This window comes from Pteropus vampyrus, unplaced genomic scaffold (assembly GCF_000151845.1).
Source record: "Pteropus vampyrus isolate Shadow unplaced genomic scaffold, Pvam_2.0 Scaffold63, whole genome shotgun sequence".
Taxonomy (NCBI): domain Eukaryota; kingdom Metazoa; phylum Chordata; class Mammalia; order Chiroptera; family Pteropodidae; genus Pteropus; species Pteropus vampyrus.
This window is the reverse complement of record NW_011888844.1, coordinates 3,087,156-3,112,521: the sequence shown is the minus strand read 5'-3', so window position 1 is coordinate 3,112,521 and position 25,366 is coordinate 3,087,156. Positions and strand designations below refer to the sequence as shown.

Below are 25,366 nucleotides of genomic sequence, written 5' to 3'. Positions count from 1 at the left end.
TAGTGGATACCAAATGCCTCTCAGGGATCACCTCACTCTGTTCTAAGTATCATCAGACACTAAATAATCTGATATAGACTTTTGACTTGAATCGGTGTCAGACTAAACTGTTCAGTTTGTAAATCTTGTCATTCATTTTTTCAAAAATCAAGACAATGATTTTTTTCATATTTGATATTCTGAAACATTGCCCATTCTAAAGTTTCCCAACAGCAGTTAAGCAAGCTTAACTTTAAGTTCTCTCAGAAGACTGGAATGGAGTTCTGCTGGATCAAGTAACTCAGACCCATTTAGTAAAACATAGGTGCTCTCATACAACATCTCACTACCTTAGGCTTTACACCCTCTGACCAATGCTTGTTGACCCTTTCAAAATGAACATGCCTTTCTCCTTTATCATAGAGAAGGCAGAAGTAGAAAGACTTGAATAACTGCTTTAACAATCCTTTGACATTATATCATTAGCCTCAAGCTGTGGGCCAGGGTTAGAGATAGATTTGAACATCATCCCTATAAAACAGGAGGTGGAGTGCAAGATTAGTTAAACACATAAAAACGCCACTGCTGATCTTTATGAAATTCATTTGGTGTTAAATTTATAGTTACTTATATTGTTTAATATTTTAAGATAGTTATTTACATCAATTTTGATAAGTTAATTAATAATATGTTTTACATTGATGGTTTTAGGTAGCTAAACTTTTCAAAACCAGGACTATAACCTCCTAGGACATTCATATTTGCTTTTCAAAGCCTATTATTTCACAAAAATCATACTACTATGCCATCTGTGAATCGTATATTTTAAAATCTAAAAATCTGTATAATGTATTACAATTAACAGGCATTTTCACATTTGATACTAATGATGATTTTATGAGGTTGGTGAAATCGAGATTTTTTTCAGATGACCTTCAAAACAGCTCATTCAAAATGTAAATCACTGTTTTTTATTTTTTATTTTTGTTAAATTTATTGGGGTGACATTGGTTAATAAAATTACATAGGTTTCAAGTGTACAATTCTACAATGCATCATCTGTGTATTGCATTGTGTGTTCACCATCCAAAGTCAAATCTCCTTCTGTCTCACCATATATTGGACTCTCTTTACCCTTATCTACCTTCCTCCTCCCTGCTTTCCTTCTACTGTTTTTTTGGTTCTTTTTTTTGGTTTTTTTTTTTTGGTTTTTTTTTTTTACCAATATTATACAGCAAACATTCCTAATCCTTACTCCATCTCTACTCCAACCACCAATTGGGAAGTTTAATTTTCTACTTTATTTGTGTCTTTGGTTATTTAAATTTTTAAAGAATGGATTATTTTTATAATCAGAAGCAATATGGATTTAAAAAATCTGATAGAACTGAATTAGTTTCTTAAGGGATATCAGTTCTAAGGGGAAATATAATCCATCATTATAAATGACTTTTTTAAAAATATTAAACACAAAATATCTGTATTACTGAGTGAAACAAAATAACTGCCAGAAATATAATTAAGGATTCTCTAAACAAGTCCGGAGCTGAGAATAAGGAATCAACTCTACTATCTCATCCACCAATGTTAGAAAGGTAGCGTAATCATGAGATTTATAGAACAGTGTCAATCCCTTGCGTTTTTAAGTAGAAAATAAGGCGAGTACCATAAAAGAGTCAAGTATATTTACATATTTATTAATCAAAAATCGACGAGGATTAGTATCATCTGTATGAAGGAGAAATAAAACAATTACTGATGCTGATTATTGAAGGCACAAATAGATTCTCAGAGAAGGAGCAGAAACTTTGGTGAGAATGATTGATAAACCTCTCTAAGGTGAACAAGGGTGCTCCAACACATGCTTCACAGTTAGATGTGGTTTGTCTTCCTGATCATGCCTAATCTCATACTATCCATTAGCTTCAAGCTCTCTTTCCCTCATACCCAGGGATGAGGAACAGTGACGGTTGAGGTTCAAGGATTAGATGAAAGTATCAGTTTTACACATTAATTTTTGCCCAACTGCATCTGGGTGGCTGCCTTCAAAATACCACATATCAAAGAACTGTAGAGAGAAGATATGGTCACCACTTAATGGATGAAGAAATTTTTATTCTTCATGTCAATCTCTTTATTTACTAGGTCGCCTCTTGGCTGCAGATATTAAAACACTCTGTGTATGTTCTTGTGTGTTCGTGGGTGTTTTAAATTCAGATTTCAACAATTAGAGCTGAATTGTTGAAATTATTGTGAATGGCCCCATTTAACACCCATTCCCTGGTCACGCTGAAAGCTTATTCAAAATGATATTGCTAATGATATTAACAAGTTATCGATCTGGTATTTTGCTAAGCTGTTTGGCAGGTTACATGTTTCTAATTAAATTTTCATTGGTTCTTGAGGAACAGAATTAAAATGAACAAAGATTAGATTAGAAAGCTCTGCATACAACACACAAATCTAAATATAAATATACAATAAATTATTTTAAAGAGCTTTTAAGGTCAATTTTAAACATTTCGGATACTTCTCTCCCATAAAATATCTAAAGGTTCCTTTTAAAATCACAAGCTAGTAGTTCAAAACTGTTTGATTTTTCCATCTAGAAGATTTATTAGATGGCCAAATGTAGAACATAATTTTAAATCTATCTAACCATATAATATAGATAAGAGCTTAGACTCTAAAATGAATTGCCCTATGTTCAAATCTCAGACACACCATTTACTCGTTGTTTAACTTTGGGAAGTTTTCAACCTCTCTGTGTCTGTGCCTCAGTTCCTCACCTATCAACCCTTATAAGGTTGTGAGGATGACAGATAATCCTAGTAAACCTTCTTGCACAGTATATAATCATAGTAAGTGATCAGCAAATCACTACTTTTTGTTCACTCAGTAGATAAAAGCTGGCTAGCCAGCTCAATAATAGTCGCCTCCCCTACAGAATGGTAGTAATATGCTAGATTTTATGGTATATGTACACACTAGAAAGACACTCCTTTTCTGAAGACACCCTCAGTGAATATCCTAGAGTTCAGTAGTGCTAAAGTATCTTGCAAGGCAAGATATGGAGGGTAAGTAGGCATTATGGTTGTAATTTCAAGTAGTAATATAAGTGCTGAGCATGTTTAAATCTCATTATATCAGGTAAGGCACCTCTCAGGATGTGCGGCTTCGTTAACAATTACATATTAAAAAGGCAATCCAACTCAGTGTTTCCTAGGGCACAAAGTCAGGGTATATTCTTTTGTAAAAATGCAAAAGAATAAATATAAATGTTAAAACTATGTAAATGTCTAACCAATGTACTGTATGCTTGAAAATAATAATAATTTTTTTAAAAAAAAAGAAAAGAAAATTATAAACAAAAAAACCAGCAAACCATTTGTGGAATACTTAGATTTTTCTTGATCAATCCCCCATGTTTAAACAGCAATTCAATCATTTAGGCAAATCTACTTCAATATAAGTTAGTAAGGCATACTAAGCCTGGAATGAGATAAACAGATTCATAAATTAGAGAGAGTTGCCAGAAGGAGACCCTATAGTAATCTCTCTTAACTGCAATTATCAGCTGAGTTTTGTAAAGAATGCAGATTTATCTGTGAGTTAGTATATCCCTAGGCTAATACCCCATATTTTGGTCTGGGACTCTCTAATGATAATAGTTATACCTTTACTAATCTTCAAAAGAACCAGGCCAAAGCCACTTTCATGTGATGTTTGTGACTCTAATAAGTTTTGGTATGGGCATGTCTTTGCCTGCCTATTTAAAGTTAAAGTGGAATTCCAAGCCTGTGGACTTGGAAGCTCTGGCTTCAACCCTAAAGTTCCACACTTCTGCTCTTTCCAGATTCCCTTACCTACTGGGCGGTCTAGTAGCTATTTCCACTGGCAAAGGAGGATCTCTCCTAGCAGGTAAAAATGTCTGGTGAATCCACCCCTCAGGGGCGTGTCCATACCATTTCCTGGAGTAATCTCAGGGTGGCTCCACTTTCCACTCAAGCTCAAATACTTTGCTGCCTTCTTTACAGCTGCCAGACCTGCTCTTGCTGCTGCTCAGGTAACTCTTTCTCCCTGGCACCACTATAGGCAGAGTTGGTTGATAATAGGCTTTTGCATGTTCCTGCCTGCCTGCTTTCCTGTCCCTTCCTTTCACGATCTCTCTCTGTGTTTGTTCCTTAGGGAGAACATCTGGAGAGTACCTTGCTGACCACTGAGAACATGATGAACTCAAGCTTTTGGAATGAGACAAGCAGCAGCAGCTGCGGGACTCAGCAGCCCTCAGAAGTGTTGCAGTGCCAGCCCCAGCATTACCATTGCTACCATCAGTCAAGCCAAGCCCAGCAGCTTCCAGAAAAAAATGTAGTGTATGAGCGAGTGAGGACCTACAGTGGGCCCATGAACAAGGTGGTTCAGGCCTTGGACCCCATCGGCTCACGGGAAGTGCTCTCCCCTCTCAAAAATGCCTCCTCCTACCAAAATTTGGTTTGGAGCAACCATTCCCAGGTACCACAAAGACAGCTATGCCAGGATAGTAGAGAGAGGGAAATCTTGAACTTCATTTTTTCTTTCTGTTTCTCTGCCTCTGTTATAAAGGATGTTATTTCTTGGTGGATTAGAGCTTTATATGCAATGTACACTCACTCAAATTCCATTCCTTGGCTGTTCTTTCATTTACTAGTGCCTGTGGTTGGTCGTTTACCAGTTTTAATGATTTTCATAATCTAACTAGAGCATAAAATGACTTATTTTTTGGGGTTGGATTTAAGCGGAATATCTGTTCTGAGGTATTCTTTTGTCCCTACTGCAAAGCAATCCTCAACTTGAATACAGTAATTTTTATAAAATAGGTTCCCACTGATTCACTTCATATCAGAAGTAAACAAGTTTTTATATAAAGTATGTTGGTTCAGGGACAATGGCACATATAGAGTGATGAGCAAATATTTGTGTTCAGTAAATAGTATGCTGTCCCAGGATAAATGACAGGCACAAATCCCTGTTTGAATTGCCATATGTGTTTCATCTCTGAAAATGAAACCATTGGCTCTTGTATAGCTAAGGCGAATAATTTATGGATATTGGTAGAAAGAATATTGAAAGAGTGGATATAAGATTAAGGAAGACAAGATATAAGTAATTGTTATATAAAAGCTAAAAAGGGTGGAATGCTAAGACACCCTTTAAAACAAAATAAATTTGTTTTTAAAGAGGTTGTTTCAACATCAGTATCTGAGCTAATAATCATGCTAATGAATGTAAAGGAACATTGTAAGACTACATAAAATTAATAGCTCTATGTTTTCATTCTTTGACTCTCTTTATATTACATTTTCATGTCTTTAAGCTTTCTGGAAACTTCTGTCCAAACCGAAATTATGTTTTCAAAATACAGTTTGTACTGTGAAGAGCTAAAAAAACAAAAAAAAAAACAAAAAACAAGAAACAAACAAAACAAAACAAAACATTGGGATATTATCTTATGTTGCATTATCATGCCATTTAAAGTAGGATACAAAGCAGCATTGCTAAAGTATATAATGAAACTATTTTAAAAGAATCTTAAAAAACATATTGATAACCCAACAACTACAAAGGCCACAATCTTAACCTTTTATTTCACTCCTAGCTTAATTTGAGGGAAAAATATGAAGAAAAATCTAAGATTAACTGTTAGTAATTTCTTAGTTGAGAAAAACTCCACCTATATTGAAGTCAAAGGGAAGAAAAATATAAAGGTTAAAAACACTAGTTTGTATAAGTGATCATAATGCAAATGTACGTTCCAATATTCTGTATTAGATGCTAATAACAACAAAGTGGGTGTCACCTATGTTTCTTAGTCTCAAAAGGAAGATCAAAACCAATAGTTACTATTATCATAGGAATGCTAAAACCACCCTGTCATTTAAATAATTACCCTCTTTTCTTGTCAACCTGCTAGTAAAAGAAAGATGAATAGATAAAAATTTAATAGCTGAAATTTAACAAATTGTAAATATCGACTACAGAACAATTTTTAGGACTGCATTTTATTGTGTGCTCCTTAGTTCAACTTTCTTTTTAATAATTCTTGGTCCAAGTTGGTCAAGCTTTTTACAAGACTTTCTTTCTATTTGATATTTGTTGAAGTGATCCTACAAGACTATCTCCATCCTGAAACTTAGTTCTCCATAAAAAACTTTATAAAGAACCTTAGGGACAGAAAGTATGGCCACAGAAACTGGGATAAGAGATTGGAATGGAGGGTGTTGTGAAGTCTAAAGTTATTTATAATTGAAAAGAAAGAAAAGTAAGGGCTAGGTAAAGATGAGGAAGTTGAGAATCTAAAAATGTGGTAAAGGAAAAAAATAAGAAGCTCATTTCCTTAGTGAAACAAGAAGAGAAAATTTCACTATAAAATTTTAAACTGAGTTAGTTATCAAAGGACATTCACAAATCCACTAAAAGATCATTTGTTGAGAAAGCTTTTAGATAGCTGTCACAAAGAATGTGATTAGGAAACACTTCTATTTTATTTTCCTTTCTCCCTGTTTACTGGCAGGATGACATTGTATAATGTAGGACCTAAATTTAATCTGAAATTATCTTCATACTAATGAAATGGATAAGATGTGACAGCAACATTATATACTGTGCTAAGCACAAGCAAGCGGTAAATATTACTCAAAATCTTTTTTTAGTTGGTTTTATGTTTTAATAAAGTCTCTTCTTAATATGTCATGTTTCAGAGACATTTTGAGTTGGTATGTAGCTATTCTGTTGCTAGAGTTTGTGACCATGGCACCTAGAAAAATGGGTATTATAATCAATTGTTGGTCATCATGAGTTCAATTAAACTTTCACTTTGTTGTTAGCCTTTTGGTGTTTGAATGACATTCAGAATTCATAAAAAAAATTTTTTAAATATAATTGCCAGTAGTAAAGTATGTTGCCTTTGAGAAACCGAAATTGATGCCACTCTGCTTTGCTTCTCGAAAGTTAATTTTAGCTTAGTAGACATTTTAGATTTAACCACTTTAGTATTTTTTTATTTCTGGCTTTTTAATACGTTTTTCCTCTCTTGCCTTCTTGTGCACTAAAATGGTGTTTATAGACATAAATATATTTTAAATTGATCCAGATATAATGTAGCTTTGCTTCTTACCTATAATTGATCAGATATATTTTATGATTCTCTCAGTTATTATTCTGTCTGATTGATAGAGTGTTCTTCAGAGAATATTTAATGTAGAAACCAGTTGCTGATGAAATTGTCTAAATTAATGATAGAACTAAAATTACTAGGTTTATCCATATGAACAGATAAAATCAAACACAGTGTAATTAAGGTCATAGATAGATTTAGAAATGAATGTAGTATTGTAAATAAATAGTGTTCTAGAAACTACATTAAATAAAAGGAAACGAAAAACTTTATAGTTCAAACTTTTAAAAAACTTAAATATTAATTTACCATTACAACTCAAAATTAAATACTGCCTTAAATGAACAGCATAGATGTGAATTACTCATTGGACATATATTTTTCCTTTCCATTAATTCAGCTTTTCATGAAGTTCAAGATATTTTTTCATATATTCAAAGGAGCTCTGTTGTGAGAAAGAGAAATGAATCAAAATAAAATATTTTTTAATAGCAGTCATTATTGAACAGATATTTATTAAGTGCCTATTGTGTAGGAAGCACTGTGATTATCTGGATAAATACCATTTTCTTAACCAGGGAGAGGTGACATTGAGGACAGATATACAGGGCATAGTCTGTAGGCATCTCAAATTTCTATATTTCATTTTAAAATATTATTTTAAATGATTATTTTATTGAATAAAACAAGTTTGGGTACAAATTGGGACCTCTTAATGTATGTGTTATTATGTGTTATATGGGTTACCCTGCTTTTGAATTTGAAACTTGCAACCAAATTCAACTCTAGAGAGCAGCCCAGAAGAGAATGTCTGTTTATAAATGGCCTCTGCTCTCAGTAATTACTCAGCTTGGGTTTATCTTTGTTACATGATATTTTTTCCTTTTTCTTTTGTTACAAAGATTGTGGATAGCTTCCTTACTGTGCCAGGATTTCTATGCCCTATCAGAAAAATTTCCTGTTCTGTGAGGAGGGATGTGTTGCTTAGATAAATTGTTGTTCAAGGGCGTGGTCGCTAAAGCAAATGATTGTTCAGGAAAATAGGTTGCCTGAAAAAGAAATGAGGTCATAGGATAGAGGCCCAGTTTTCAGCTTTTGTTATCTCTTTTGTACTTACAATTATATGAAGGTATAGAAATTGTGAGTGCAACTAATTGTCGGATGAAAATGCCCATACCAATTGTCTTTGTCTCTTATTTAAGAGAGGTTTGATAAATTGCTGGGCCTGTTTTCAGTCAAGGGCACTCACAAGCTGTCATCGTAGGGGCGGGAAAGGGAGGACGTGGGGTGAAGAGAGAGGGTTGAACTTGTCCTTTAACTTTTTTTTTTAATTTTTGAAAATTAATTAATTAGTTAATTAATTAAATTGAAGAAATGATTTAAATTTCTCCCCCTCTATCTGTCCTTTAACTTTTGTGATCCAAATTTCTTTTCCTGACAATTCATAGTAAAACAACTGGGAAATTTACCATGCTCTTAAACACCTTCTAAAAGGGAAATCCTTCTAAACAAGTGTATTTAAATTAACTTTTTCTGCACACCAGTGCTATTTCAGTAGTGATCCTTTTTTGACTCCAATAGGCATATGTACTTCTCATTTTTTAAAGACAAAAAGCATGCACTGTATACTTTATTTTCTTTTCCAGATTTTTTTTGGGGGGAGAAAGAAGAGAAATTATCCTGGAATTGGTCTCTTAAATGAGAATTTCTGTTGGAGGGAAGGGATGAGGGGAAGTTGTTCTATTACAAATACATTCTAGTAATTTCTATCATTTTCTATATGTGAGAACAGATTCATATATTTTAATTAATGAAGTGTTTGTTTCATCTAAAGAAAGATCATTATAATTTACATGTTTCTTCCTGTCCAAAGCTTGGAACAACATCTCAACAATAACCTAAGACAGGTGTGTTTAACCATGTTACTGGTTTTGAAATGTTCCAACAAAATCATCTACCATACTATTCATGGAATTTATTCAAATGACAATTTATTTGCCTTGGGAAATTCCGTCAGCATAAATTTCTTGTGGTTTTTAAAGATATTGCCTATTTGGAAACTGTTCAGCCTAGAATGTTCCTAAGTCACTATTATTATTTTTAGTGATTCTCATAGTCGTTAGGACTGACAAGAGCATCCATGAGGCTCTCATGGTTTCTTTCTTCAAATGTTATATTAATTATTAGTTTTAAGTAAAGTTTAAAATTTTAAATTAGACAACGTGAAAGAGTCCCATGTTCATTTCAACAAGCTTCCAAGTATTTAGAGAACAAAGTCCTGTACTATGTACGTAATCTTCTCTGTTTATTACCTAATTCTCATTCCCAGCAGTCTCACAGTCTTGCCTATATCTATTGCACCAAGGTCTTGAACTCTTTGATCAGAGCTATCAATAGGAAAATGAAAGCCAACAGGTATTGACTGAAGAGGTTCATATTTTACAGAGTCTAAAGATCAGTTACAGAGAACATTGTGTGGAGAAAATGTGCATACAAATGAATCTATGAGAAATGTCTCAGGGATGACTGCAAATAATAAGTGTGCAGTGATGAGATAGACTTTGGTAGAACTGAACTATGAAATAGTTTGGTGTAGTGGCTAAGAGTGTAGGTTTAGGTTTTAAACTTCTTGAGTTTAATTCCTGGTTTGAAGGCTTGCCAGCTATATGCCTCAGTTACCTCATCTGTAACATGGGGCAATGATACTTAACTCATAGGATTGTTGTTAGAGTCAAATGCAATAATAAATGGTGGAAAACCATTTACAGCACAGTGTTAATTCTGTATTAGTTAGAATAAATTACTTGACCTTTCAGGACCTCAGTATTCTCATTTGTAAAGTGAGAACAATAATATCTTTCTTCAGGGTTGTAGTGAGTATTGAATGAGATAACATGTGAAGGTGTCCAGCATACTTCCAGCACAGAGTTAGCACTCAATAATTCTTTCTATTAGTATTATTAATCTACAAAAATATAGCCAACAAAATCTCCTAGTTGCACAGACAAAATAAGTTAATAAACTAGATGAATAGACTATAAAGTAAGAGTTTCTTTCACACTGGAAAGATTAAGTAAAGACATATGCTTGAAAAGTTTATTAGGGCTCTTCTAGCTAAGAAAGACTAATGAGGAAAAGCATTAAAATATTTTTCTAAAGCTCATGGTATATGATCAAAAGACTGGAACAGTAGAAATGTGTTTATAATGTTTACAGGCATAGATAGCCTTTAGAAAGAGTAATTTGGAAATTCCCATGATCTTAGATTCTTTGAACTTGAACCTCAATATTTGAGATGGAGTTTTTTTAGTCTGTAGATTTTTCTTTTCCCTTTTCAAAACATAGTGACACTGAGCATGAAAACTTACTAGCATTCTGCTCTTACTTAATGTTTCCTCTAGAATTGCACTTTCAATAAGGTAGCATGTGGCTATTTACATTTAAATTAATTAAAATAAAATTAAATTAAATGCATATTTAGTTCCTCAGTGACACCAGCCTCATTTTAAGTGTTCAACAACCACATGTAGCTAGTGGTTACTGCATTGGACAACACAAAAAAGAATACTGCAAAGAGGTCTACTGGACACTGCAGAGCTATATATTCAAGCCACTCATTTAAATATAAAAATACTTCTAAAATCATCACATTCAAAGAAATTCATGGTAGTATAAATGTGTGATCAAAGTGCTGCTAATTATAATGGGTACATAGAAATAAAATAAAAAATAAAACCACAAACTCTCAAAGTATAAGTTTAGAGTGACTATTTCAGTGGAAGAATTAAATTCATAACCTTTAATAAAAGAACTTGAATGAAAGATTTTATGTTATGTATGCATGGATCTTTCCTTCTATTTATTTGTATAATTTTCCTAGAATCTCACTTTTGACAGAGCAAATGGTTAAGAAGAGGAAAAAGGTGAAAATTAACCCCTTTAAATAAAATACATCTTCTTTTCTTTTAGGCACGTAATCTGGGTTTCATAGTCTCTCTGAAACTGCATATCTCCCTTAACCTACAGAATTAATTTTAAACTTTAGAAAGTAAATTCAAATGTCATTTCCATTTTTACAGATGAGGTAACCAAGGCACAGAGATGTTATGTAACTTGCTCAAGTTTATACAGCTATGTGGTAGAACTAGGATTGAAATTTAGCAGTCTAATTCCAGATTTATGTTTGTAACCACCATGCTATACTGCACATTCTTAGTCTATACATTTGGCTCTTATTTATGTCATAGTCTCTGATATTTGATTCCTCCTTACACTTAATGATCATTTTCTTATACGTGCTCCCATTAGGAACCACCTAAAATCTTTTGGGACATAGGCTAGGACATAAATAAATAATGTAAATAAACATTTCAATGCTTTCAAAATACTATGTTATTTACTTAGAAGGCAGATATTTTTTGTTGCTGTTCAGAATTCTTTTTTATATTTTTCTCATAAATTTTGTTGATTGTTTTATATCAAATATACAAGGTTCCATCCCTGGGTAATAAGTTGATTAATTTTAGTTATTTAAAGACTTATAAATGCATTGCTAGAATTTTGATAGAAATGTTATGAAGAAATAAAATCGGCTTGTACCTCACTGTGGAATTTATAATCTCAGTAATAAAGTGCCATTTGATTCATAACTTAGAATCTTTGAAAAATCTTTGATAATCGAGCTTCCAAATTTAGGTTCATACTCGTCTTGATGTTAAAAGTCCTCCTCAGGGCAATCTCATCTTACTTTTACAGTCTTATCTCCCACTACCCACCTCCTTCCACCTATGTTCCAGACACACTATGATACTCTGTTTCTCGAACAAACTGAGCATTTTGCTTTCCTCCCATTCCTGCCTTTGTTCATTTCATCCCCCACTCTAGCAACATTCACTCTTCCCTCACATTTCTGCTGGAATTCTACCTATCTCTTAAAATCCATCTGGAAAGTTGTCTTCTTCAAGACGTCTTTTCCAACCCTGAATCTTCTTATCCTCTCCTCAGTGTAGTACTTCATTCTCAAATCTATACCAGATGTGGTCTCCTTTTAAAGCAAGTATCATTTTTTTTATTGTTTAACTGTAAGTACTTATGATATCAAGTAGTATATTATTTCTGTGGTCCTTCTTCCCCTCTACTGTGGAGCATATTGAAAATTTTTTAAATTTTATTTTATTATTAGTTTCAAGTATACAATACATTGGTTAGACATTTATACAGTTTATAAAAGAATCCTCCTAATTGCTCTTTTTCTCCTCTGGTGAGGGTTTAAATTATTTTAATATCAAAACTCAAAGACAAAATAAATGTTTGGGGAATAGAATGAAACTGGAAATTCTCTCTCTCTCTCTCTCTCTCTCTCTCCTCTCGGTCCTCTCTTTCTGTGATTATGGCTTGCAAAAATGTCTGAATGTGCTGCCAGCATTGGCTTTAATAAAGATATATGACTAGGATTGTTTATGGGTTTCAGTCATCTATGCCTTCTCTTTGAACTGAAAAAATAAAGTAGGACATAAATTGTCTCTTTAAAAAGTGAACAACACATAGAGGAAATATAAGGAAGCTATTTAATACGTCAATTAGTTTTCTGTTCTGGCTCTCGGGCCCCATTAAGCATTTAGATTTGACTTTTTTATATTTGATGTATATTTTTTCCCATATGAACAATATTTATGATTACTTATTATGGCAAATGATGTTAAAGAGTTAGTGATTCTGATCTATCATCATATCATTTCCCGGGGATCTTGTGATACTTCCTTTAAGCAAATTAGCTTGAAAGTTTGCTTATAAAGATATTCTCATTTGCTTATAAAGATATTCTCTCTAACTCCCCTGCTATTGAAATTCTGTCTAGGGGAAGTGTTTTTATTTATTGAATCTTACTCAATTATTCTGTAATAGATTTCACCTATCAGTTATGTGCCCCAAGATTCCCTCATTAAAACCACCAGTACTGTTCAGTTCTTATCCACACACCAAAATACATTTAGAACTTTCCAAGGAAAGATTTTTGTCCTCAAACATAGTATTTACCCATTTCTCTTTTAACACAGACCAGCTTGGATGCATAGGTTTCTCCATAAAATTATTTAAAAATCTTCACAAACCTAATTACATCAAATAATATGTTCTCTAGTAAAGTTGCTTAAATCACCTACAAACACCTCATATCGCTCTTCTACACAAAAACTTTCAATGACACTCAGTGTCTATGTCTTAGTCCGACTTTCAAAGCCCTCCATTATCTGGCTCCTAGGGAACTTACTTGCTGGAAATTCTCTTCTGGTGTTCTATGTTTCAGCTACAATATAAATTGTTGTTCTCCAAATATAGCTCCAAAATTTCCACAATTATACCTTTTTCATGTTGCTCTTACCCCTGAAATGTTCTTATCCCTCATCTTCACCAATATAGATATAGTGAAATTATACCAATTTTTCAAGACCTTTCTCAAGTGTAATCTTGTGATAAAATCTCAAATTGTCCCAGATTGAAGCTATCTCTTAGCCCTTGAAACTTCCATAGTAAGTTCCTTATAGCTCTTATGGTATTATATTGTTATTTACAATAATAGTTTTCATCCCCTAACTGATTATACACTTGGAGAGGATAGAGAGTATACTCTATCTTTATATCTCTTTCAATACCATTATATAACAAATATTGAACAAATATCTTAGTTGTACATGTAACCAACCCAGTAAAAATGTCTCATTAATAGATTGTATGTTTTATTTTTTAAAATTCTTTTACATATGTTATTTACTCACTAGAACTCCAAAAATTGAGTAGAAAAAGCATTATTACAACTGTCATACAAATTGTACAGTGTACAAATGAAAATTTGTGCATTTTTTGTCTTGTTGTACAAATAAAGAAACCGAGGCTCAAATAGCTCAACAAAATGTTTCCAAGTAGTGCAGCAGGCTAATGAATGCTCTGGTATTAAGAACCAGCTCTTGATATTTCCACCGTATTTATTATCTCACTTAATTGACCTTATTAGATACTAAAATATTTTCAGTTTAAACAAGTTTATATTTTTTGGTTTCAGCAAATCATTTAATGACTACTCTTATTGTATTTTTCTCATTTTAATGTTCTATTATCAGAGTAGAAAGTATCAAAAATATATTAGAGGACAAAAATAGTTTCTGTTCTAATTTTCAAGGTCTTACCCTGGAATAATCTTGGCGTTTGCAGTTTGTCCTAAGTTTTTAAGATTTCCCTTCTACCTAAAGGAGGATAACACCTCTAGCTTCTGCTTTCCCTTCTTTCTCCACTGTATTGAGCTACTCAAAAGCTTTCTCACTAAGATAAGTAACAGAAACTGGGGCCAATTGCATTTCATACAGTTTTTTAACTCTGAAAAACATAGCTATTTTAACAAACAAAAAAAAAAGATAATTTTGTGACTAGTGAATTCTTCCTAAGACAACTAGAGTTTCTCAGCTCCAATTTATGGTATACCAAGGCATGGACAATTACCTCTAGTGATGTAGTGAAATTATCCCAAAAAGCAGACAGATTTTAATCCACTCTGATCTTGAAATTGGTAATGCCATATGTACTTTATACAAGAAGGAGGAGGAGAAAGAGGGCTGCTACAACTTTCCTAAAGTTGAAAATCTTTAGACACTATGGTTAAAAGTACACCTGGATTTTATACTAAGCCTGAACTTACCTAATTATAACCAAAATTATTTTCACTAGACCTCTACCTAAAGAAAGTTGCCAACAAGGCAATGTTTATGTATTTAATAAATCTGAGTCACAGAAATAAGCTACTTAATACTATACTAAATATTTGATCAGAAAAAAGTAAGGCCTTCCTGCAAAATTGAAGAGCTTAAGTGATATGAGTATTAAGCAAAAATTTAGATTTTTTTTTTCAGTTTAGAGACTGTGAGTTCACTCTATAAATATATCATGCAGTCTATTTTAAAAAATCTATTGAATTTGTAGAAGTTTAAATTATTTAATCAGGACCATTCTCACACACAGCCATTTGTGGATGGATCTCTTGTTTTCAGTTACCCATAAATTGACTTTGACAATAAATAAGAAAAAGGACAAATATCTAGCCTCCTATTATAAGGACTATTCAAATTTTATAGTTGAATTACATTTCCAAACTTGAGAAACAGAAAATATAATGAGCTATGCTATATATATGGCAAAGTATAGTGATCGAGCATGAGTTCTGTAGTCATGGTACTTGAGTTTCCATTCCAATACCTTAGTATTAGCTACTTAACCCATCTTATTTAAATTGACTTTATATAAAATGGGGTTATAATAGTATCTTCCTCATGGGATTGTTTTGAATGTTAAGATAATCATGTAACATATTTGGCATAGAAAACTCTTAAAAGGTGTTAGTTATTATCATCATCAAAGGAAAACAAGACTGACAAATTTAAAGAACTTGAACATTTTTTTCTCTATGAAAAATAAGTTGAGAATGATCTCTTATATCCACAAAATGTTAGACATAAAGAAAGATCTTAAAGACCTTCTATTCCACACTAACCCACACCCATATCCCATTTCTCATACAAGGAAACTGAATCTCAGGGATGACATTCATTTTTCATTATTACACAGCTGTCTGGTAATATAACTAGAAGTAGAACCCAGGGCTTCTGACTCCAAGTCCAGGATTCTTTCCACTATTTTATGATAGATCACTACTCCTTCCTCAACTTTTAATTATTTTGTTATAAGGAATGTGGGGCTGTAGCACAGAGGGCACATGCACAAGAGATGTAACTATTCATTGAATTTAATGCTTTCAACATTAAAGATTTAGATTAGCTATATATCGATGAGTGACACTGAAAATTAAACACCAATATAGGTTATCAAGAAGGAGATTTAGACTCCTATTCTTGGTGTTCCTTTAAAACTTAGGAATCTTCTTTATTCACAAACATTTTTAATTACCTCCTATGGAGCAGACAATGGCTGTTTGTGGGATGACTTGCTGCAATCCTGCCTAGTACTAGATATCACAGAAAATACTTTCCAGCATCAAGATAATGTTCATTTTGGACATTTACACAGACTATTTTACCTAATTTTGTAGACTTCCGGGGGGGGAAGTTTTCTTAAATAAGTCTTTCTGTAATTAATAAAACTTATATTCAGCTATTTTATTCCTACCTTTTAATCAGCCTAACACTGCTACAATTTAAATTCACACTGGTCAACACTATATGTCTTAATCTCTTTGACACACATTATACTACCAGTATACTATTTTACTTTTTGAAGCTATTTCATTTTTCCTGTTTCCATGAGGGTTGTAAGCCACATTTGCCTAGGTCAATTCTAATAAGGCTCAAAATAAGTAAATTATAATCTATGGAATTAATGTACCAGCTTTCTAAATACGATAAGATTGAATAATTTCTTTATTTTAGGATCAGACTATTCTTTGTACGGATGCACCAATTTGCTTTTTAAATATCTACCATCTTGGCATCCGAATGAAGTAACCCTGCCTATACTACTACTATAAATAAATGTCCTAAAGGTGTGATATAGATAAATATATGGACATGGATATAGATATAGATATAAAGATGCAGATATATATGTGTATGTATTCCTACTTGAATTAATTTTTGCAAGTTTATAAAACTTCTCAGTATACTATTTTACCTTAAAAGCTAGTCTTCTTGGCTGGTAAGTTTCACTGTTTAATTTGACAGTGTCATCAAATTTGAATTGGTTAAAGGGAGGGCAAAAGAACTACCATTTGTAGAATATCTACCAGGTGCTGAGCAGGGTGCACAAAACTGTCTTCTCAAAATGATCCTAGCATTACTAGCCCTAGCCTAAAAAGGCTAAAAGTTGCAGAAAAGCATCCTCCAGACATCAGTATTTTTATGCACTGTTGGTGGAGTCATTTGGGAAATCAATTGGGCAGTATCTGTTAAAACAATTAGTTCACACATTTGGTGCCATGACAGTCACACTTCTTTGTGAGATTTTGAAGAACTAATCACACTGCATAAGGATGCTCATTGCAGCATAGAGAAAATGTGGAAACAATTTAAACCTTAATGAACAAGCTATCAAACAAACATTATGGAACACTATATATTAATTTAAAATAATGAATTAAGACATATCTAATCTATAATACAAGAGATTTTGTTTAGGTTACGTTGCAGAATAATAAAAGCAATAAATGTTTTATATATATAAGTATATACACATAATATTATATTTATGTAAAGATATATCTGACAATGGTGGTTACTTCTGGCTGAGGGATTTGAATGTAGGGAGAATGGTTAAGAGAAAATCTGACTTCATGATTAAGGGAAGATTTGTATAAAATTTTATGTTAGAATGTATTCATATACTATTACATAACTAAAAAGCACCTTTTTTTTCTTGTCTCTCTGAACCCATTCCTATTGGATCTGAGGGCCAAACCAACCTTGCTTGTGTCTGTAAACATTTTCCTAAACTGAAGGACATGTATTTGTTTGGTCTATAATTTTAAATTCTCTGCATTTGTTTGAGTAAGTTTCCTCAGCTACCAGCAGGAAATATGAGAATATATTCAAAGGCTGCTTTGAAACAGTAAGCCTGCAGTATTGCTGTTGATGTAACTGGGTGGTGGGGGGGTAGGGAGAGGGAAAAAATGTTACAAGTTGAACCAAAGGAAAAACAAAAGAAAAACCACAGTGTGCAGAACATTTGGCAGTTAGAGTAAACACATAGTCCTGTTTTAAGAACAGCACGTTACACCTACATTAAAGCTGTATGAGTTTGTCAGTATTTCCTTTGTAAGTCTGTGATTCTGATTATTAGTAGCCTCATTGTTCTAAAGAAAAAAATATTTTTATCATTGCGAGAATATATCCTGGAGTTGTGTTGATTGGTTGTGAATTATATTAACGTATGAAGAGATTGAGTAATGCTATCAATTCTTTGCACACTAATAAAGCTATGCAGCCTTGCTGATTTGGGGGAAAATGTCAAGAACGCCAACATAATCAATAGAGTGATTATTTTATCTAATCATTATTAAAATCATACTCTCACTTTTATAGATCACTTTTTAACATCAGAATTTACTCTTTGAAATTAAACCAGAAGCAGACCAGATAAAGCATAATTAATAGTCGGCTTGAAGGAATCCAAGGGCAGTAGTCTTAGTTGAGTTTTCAAAGGTAGTTTCTTCTCTATATTGGTTTGAGAATTTTTACATTTAAAGTTTTCTGTTGATAAATTTTGCATCTTGTTTATTTGCAGACATATAATATACATGGGGGTGCATATTAACGGAATTCTCAAAAAAAGAAAAAATGGATGCAACATAAAAGTACAAGAGGAATGCATAATCGTGCAAGCATTCTAAAAAGTATTTTATCATTAGATTATTTGCAAAGCAAACAAAGGAATTCAGTAATGCGCTTTTTAAATAGATGAACATCATCTAGGAAAGCATTAAATAACATTCTTATTTCTAAAAAATGGTTTGTCATAGAATAAATAATACCTCAAGAACATAAAACATTCAAATGACACTGCTTAGTAACAATTTCTGAACCCCGTTTTGTTTCTCTCAACAGGAACGCCATTCTCCAACTCTGAAAATATCTACTTGTGCCCCAAGCACTCTACATATAACCCAAAATACTGAAGAGGTAAAATAATTTATAGATCAGATTTGATTATTTTCTTTTTATGTAAGCCTTGCTCACATATTCACACAATCTTTAGGCCCTCATAAGGCTTTACGCATTCACAAAATGTCAGGAATATAAAAATAGGAAAGGGATTCTCATATATGAGCATCAGCTCAGCCTATTAAAGGAATGTAAAACAAGTGCTGTGAACTGAGATATTTGTTTCATTGTCTACTTAGTCTGATTGCTTTTAGTTTGAGTGCAGTTTATTTTTAGCTAAGGATCTCCTTGTGGTTATGTATATTTCAAGGGTAATTGGTTTGGGCACGAATAAAGTACCAAGATCTTGCATTGCTTGGGGACCTGACTGTGTGAGTGATAGTACTATAAGTTTACATTTAGAGAGAATAACTTATAGGGTCAGACTTAGACCTTCTCAAAAGTACATGATTTAAAAGACACACAAGGGTCTAATTCCTTTAGTATTTATGATCTAATAATCTCACTTTTAAGATTATTCTTGAGTCTAGGCATTATATCTTCAAAGGGTACTAAAATAATTTAATTATTATACTAACAAATATGTGTTTAATGAGCTAATAACCACAGATAAAAAGGTAGATTTTAAGAAAATAAAACATAAAACATTCTAAGTTTATTACTACACAGGAGGGAGATATAAAAGATGAGGAAGAAAGATGCTATTCTAAGAAGACAGGCCTGCCCAGATGAGGTGCCAGGGTGTGAACTTGAGCAATATTGACACAAATGAACAAAAACTGGTCTAGACCTTGGGTATAGTAAGGAAAAGGTGATATTTTAAGATTAAGATTATCAAAGAAAAGTTTGCATACTACGTCCCAATTTGGCCTAACCTAGAGCTAGATTAGTTAGTCTTGCATCATTCCATAAATATTTGCTTAGTGCTGAGTATATACCAAATATTACACAAAAAATGAATTAAACCCAATCACTATTTTCAAAGAGCTCACAGATCAGCATGAGTTATATACACAACAAAACACAGGACAAAAAAAAAAAAGCTACAATTGAGTTAAAAATGGAGCCCTTTGAGACCAAGATAGGATTACCTCAGAAAAGTAAGTCCACTCAAATCACAGAGCTGTTCACTATACTCAAATCCAGTCAGAAAAAAAATGCTATTTTTCATAATAAAGAGGTTTAAAATTAGGTTTACTATATGTTCTATTTCTGATAATAAAAATGTGTTTATTGTACAAAATTGTGGAAATATAAAAGAATATAAAAAAGAAAAAAAATATTACTCATGAACCCCTCCTCTACCCAGAGATACTACTCTTAGCATTTTGTTGTTTTCCTCCATTTGAATAAAAAATTACAATCATACCATATATGTGGTTTTATATTTTCATTTCTCACTTAACATTATATAATATTATGAATGTTTTTCATGTAAGTTTGTATTACTCAAAATCATTATTTTAATGGCTTCATATTTCATCCTATGGATGATTATTTAATCTTCTCTTTCTCTATAGGAAAGTTCTTCTCCTACTATACCCTGTCAGCATTATAATTTTAAAAATTTCTCTAGTTAAAATATGGTATTCTTTTGTTATGTTTATTTGATTCCTAGTTTAGTTAATTTTTTTTGTTTATTAGCTATTTGCTTTTCTTCTTTTATAACTTTATGCATTTTGCTCATTTTTCTATTAGTATGGAGATATTTTTCTTATTGAGGTATAAAAACTCTCATTGTATTAATACTATAGACTCTTTTTCTATCAAAAATTAACAAATGACTTTGTTCTAGTGTTTTGTCTCCCTTTTAATGTTATTTAGGGCCCTCCCCCACCACCACAATGAAGATTTAAATGTTTAAGTACACACACATTTTCTTTTTGCATCCTGTTTCATTTTTTAAATTATAGGTTGTCCTTTTCAAACAGAAGATCTAATTAATAAATATTAAGCTACATTTTCTTTTAATCATGTGGGGGCATTAACAATTAAATATTTTGAAACTCTCATCAACCATAATTTAGAATGTGTGATGAATTTACTGTGAAATGAGTAATAGAAATACCTAGCACAGTGCTGAACACCTAAACACATGCTTTCAGATGTTTTTGAGACTGAAATTAACTACAACATAAATTCAGATGTCATCATTTATGCAAATGACTGTAAAATTTTCACTCTGGTCTATGGCCATGCTACCCTGAACAAGCCTGATCCCGTCTGATCTTGGAAGTTAAGCAGGGTCGGGCCTGGTTAGTACTTGGATGGGAGACCACCTAGAAAAACCAGGTGCTGTAGGCATAAAAAATAAAAAAAAATAAGGGATTGTAGGCTGACAAGGTCCTTGCAATCTGTGAGGTCAACCAAGGGTTGTCTCGCCTAAAAATACATACATACATACATACATACATACATACATACATACACACATAAATAAATAAAATTTTCTCTCTGAAAATTGCTACCTATTATTAGTGATGGCTTCAAGGTCACTAAATAGCTATAGTTATATGCAGCTTTTGTCTTTTCTTCACAGGAACTCCATTCTCCAACAGTGAAAGTCACTACATATCCACAGACCACTATTAGGAGATATATAGTACAAAATCCTGAACAGGTAAGCTATGTCACACAAACTCTTGTGTTGACCTATAATTTCTTACAAGTTGATAGCTAAACAAGAAGAGTGAGTCCGTTACTATATCTCTAACATCAGATTGTTGGACTTTCTACTGGTTATAAAGTTAATTTATAATCATCTTTAATTCTAGACAACCATTTGCTTATACATTCTGACTCAGAGATGCAATAGTTCCAAGCACCATGTAAACCCTTGGGTTATAAAGTCTTTTTACCTCTATAGCCCCACCCCTGTGTTACAAAGGATTATTATGCACTTCAAACCTAAGGACAAAAAAGGGACAAAGTTCTTTCATAAGCCTCACATAAGAACTACCAGTTGTTACATCAGAAGTTGGAATCTTTAGTCTGGTTAGATTTGCCATTGAAATATAGGTTAGAAAGAAGAAAGTGAAAAGTCGAAAGTTCAAGTGTCTCCATGTGTCTTTTGCCTATGAACTTTGTGCCTATCAATGAGCTCTTTTGAAAATTACATAATTATAATTTCTACTAAAATATATAATCATATATTTTACAAACCAGGATAGAATTATCTGTCTCACTTTGAGGATAAAATTAAGAAAACTTTTTTCTTATAATAATAAGCCTTCCTCAAAGTACACACACACACACACACATACACACACACACACACACACACACACACACACACCCTTTCTTTAGCTGCAACAGGAGGTTCTTCAATGTTTTTTTTTTTAACATTTTATTTATTTATTTATTTTAACATTTTCTTTTTCCCCCTCCCCGCTCTCCTGTCCCCTCTGGTAAAAAGTCTATAGTCCATGTTCATGAGTCTCTGTTTGTTTGTCCTGTTCATTTGTTGCTTTTCGGTTTTATCCCACATATAAGTGATATTATGTGATTTTCAGCCTTTTCTATCTGGTGTATTTCGCTTAGCATGATTATCTCGAGGTCCATCCGTGTTGTTGCAAATGGCAGTATTTCATTTCTTCTTATGGCTGAGTAATATTCCATTGTATATATGTATCACAGCTTCTTTAGCCAATCATCTATCATAGGACACTTCAGTTGCTTCCATGTCCTGGCCACTGTGAATAATGCTGCTGTGAACATCAGTGTGCGAATATCTTTTTGGATATGGGTTTTCAACTCTTTGCGATAAATACCCAGTAGAGGGATTGCTGGATCATATGGTAAATCAATACTTAGTTTTTTGTGGAACCTCCATACTGTTTTTTATAATGGCTATACTGATTTGCAGTCCCATCAGCAGTGTATGAGGGTTCCTTTTTCTCTGCATCCTCTCCAACATTTGTTATTACTTGTCCTGTTGATTACAGCTATTCTAACAAGTATGAGATGGTATCTCATTGTTGTTTTGATTTGCATTTTCCTAATAGCTAGCGATGTTGAGAATCTTTTCAAATATTTGTTGGCCATTTGTATGTCCTCTAGAGAGAAGTGTCTGTTGAGGTCCTCTGCCCATTTTCTGACTGGATCATTTATTTTTTAGTTGTTATTGAGTCGTATGAGTTCTTTGTATATTTTGGATATTAGGCCCTTATCGGAGGCATTGCTTGCAAATATATTTTCCCATTTGGATGGTTGTCTCTTTATCTTGTTGACGATTTCTTTTGCTATGCAGAAGCTTTTTAGTTTAATGCAGTCCCATTCATTTATTTTTGCTTTTAAATCCTCTGCTTTTGAGGTCAAATTCGTAAAATCCTCTTTAAGTCCAAGGTCCTTGAGTTTAGTTCCTATGTTTTCTTCTTTCCATTTTATTGTTTCAGGTCTTATACTCAAGTCCTTAATTCATTTTGAGTTCATTTTGATGTGTGGTGTTAGAAAACAGTCTAGTTTTATTCTTTTGCAGGTGGCCTTCAAATTTTCCAAGCAACAGTTATTTAAGAGGCTTTCCTTTCTCCATTATAAGTTATTGGCTTTTTTGTCAAAAATTATTGCCCATATAAATATGGGTTTACTTCTGGACTCTCAATTCTGTTCCACTGCTCCGTGTTTCTGTTTTTCTGCCAATACCATGCCGTTTTGATTACTGTCGCTTTGTAGTATAATTTGAAGTTGGGCAGTGTGATGCCCCAGCATCGTTCTTTATTCTCAGGACGGCTTTGGCAATTCGGGGTCTTTTGTGCTTCCATACAAATCTGATGATTTTTTTTCTATTTCTTTAAAAAATGCTGATGGGATTTTGATGGGGATTCCATTAAATCTGTATAATGCTTTAGGTAATATGGTCATTTTAACTATGTTGATTCTTCCACTCCAAGAACACAGAATATTTTTCCATTTCTTTGTATCTTTGATTTCTTTTAATAGAGTTTTATAGTTTTCATTATATAGGCCCTTGACATGTTTCATGAGATTTATTTCTCGGTATATTATTCTTTCTGTTGCAATTGCAAAATAAAATTTTTTTGCCACTTCTTTTTCTGACACTTTGTTATTAGAGTATAGGAATGCTATGGATTTTTGAACATTGATTTTGTATCCAGAAACTTTACTGTATTTGCCTATTGTTTCTAGTAGTATTTTTGTGGAGTCTTTAGGGTTTTTTATATAGAGAATCATGTCATCCGCAAATAGTGACAGTTTGACTTCTTCATTTCCTATTTGGATGCCTTTTATATCTTTCACTTGCCTGATTGCAATCGTTAGGACCTCCAATGTAATATTGATAATGGTGGCGATAGTGGAGAGCCTTGCCTTGTTCCTGATCTTAGAGGGACGGTTTTTAGTTTTTCACCATTCAGTATTATATTGGCAGAGGGCTTGTCATGTATAGCCTTTATTATGTTAAGATATTTTCCTTCTATACCGATTTTGTTAAGTGTTTTGATCATAAATGGGTGCTATCTTGTCGAAGACTTTTTCTGCATCTATTGATATAATCAGATGATTCTTATTTTTTTATTTGTTTATGTAGTGTATCACATTAATCGATTTGCATATGCTGAACCATCCTTTTGCCTCTGGGATGAAACCCACTAGATCGTAGTGTATAATCTTTTTAATATGTTGCTGTATTCAGTTTGCTAGTATCTTATTTAGGATTTTTGCATCTGTGTTCATGAGAGAAATCAGTCTGTAATTTTCTTTTTTGTGTGTTTTCTTTATCAGATTTTGGTATCAGGGTAATATTGGTCTTATAAAATGACTTGGGAAGTACTGCCTCCTCTTCGATTTTTTGGAAGAGTTTGAGGAGTTTAGGTATTGAATCTTTGAGTGTTTGGTAGAATTCACTGGTGAAGGCATCTGGTCCTTGACTTTTACTTTTTGGTAGGTTTTTGATGATTGTGTCAATGACCATACTGCTGATCAGTCTATTTAGATTTTCCACTTCTTGATTCAGTCTAGGAAGGTTGTATTTGTCTAAGTACTAGTCCATTTCTTCTAGGTTTTAAATTTGGTGTTATATGCTTTTTCATAGTATTTTTGTATGATTCTGTATTTGTATTTCTGCAGTGTCTGTCATAATTTCCCCTCTTTCATTCCTGATTTTGTTTATTTGTGTTCTTTCTCTTTTTCTTTAGTGAGTCTAGCCAGGGGTTTATCCATTTTATTAACCTTCTCAAAGAACCAACTCTTTGTTGCATTTATTTTCTCTATTGTTTTTTTCATTTTGTTTTGTTTTCAATTTCATTTATTTCTGCTCTAAATTTTATGATTTATTGCCTTCTGCTGACTTTAGGCTTCATTTGTTCTTCCTTTTCTAGTTCTTAAGATGAAGCTTTAAGTTGTTTATTTGGGCTTATTCTTATTTTGGGAGGTAGGCCTATAATGATATGATATTTCCTCTTATGATCGCTTTTGCATGTCCCAACAGTTTTGATATGTTGTACTATCATTATCATTTATTTCTATGTATCTCTTGATCTCTGTTTTTATTTCTTCTCTGACCCAGTTATTCTTCAGTAGTATGTTATTTAATCTCCATGTATTTGTTGACCTTTCTGCTTTC

The 25,366-nt window shown here is 32.8% G+C and overlaps 1 protein-coding gene and 1 pseudogene across 2 annotated transcripts in view; both read left to right on the top strand.

The window, feature by feature from the left end:
* The first annotated feature begins 3,997 nt into the window (after nt 1–3,997).
* POF1B (POF1B, actin binding protein) overlaps nt 3,998–25,366 on the top strand; it is a 78,568-nt gene continuing 57,199 nt past the window's right edge. The window contains exons 1-4 of one of the 2 annotated variants that reach the window (XM_011361159.1): nt 3,998–4,045; nt 4,168–4,491; nt 18,730–18,804; nt 21,326–21,406. In XM_011361159.1, the coding sequence (XP_011359461.1) occupies nt 4,207–4,491; nt 18,730–18,804; nt 21,326–21,406 (441 nt within the window). In that variant the 5' untranslated portion in view covers nt 3,998–4,045; nt 4,168–4,206. The remainder of the gene's footprint in view (nt 4,046–4,167; nt 4,492–18,729; nt 18,805–21,325; nt 21,407–25,366) is intronic. The other variant, XM_011361158.1, reaches the window with a different exon arrangement.
* LOC111740436 lies at nt 20,972–21,090 on the top strand (annotated as a pseudogene).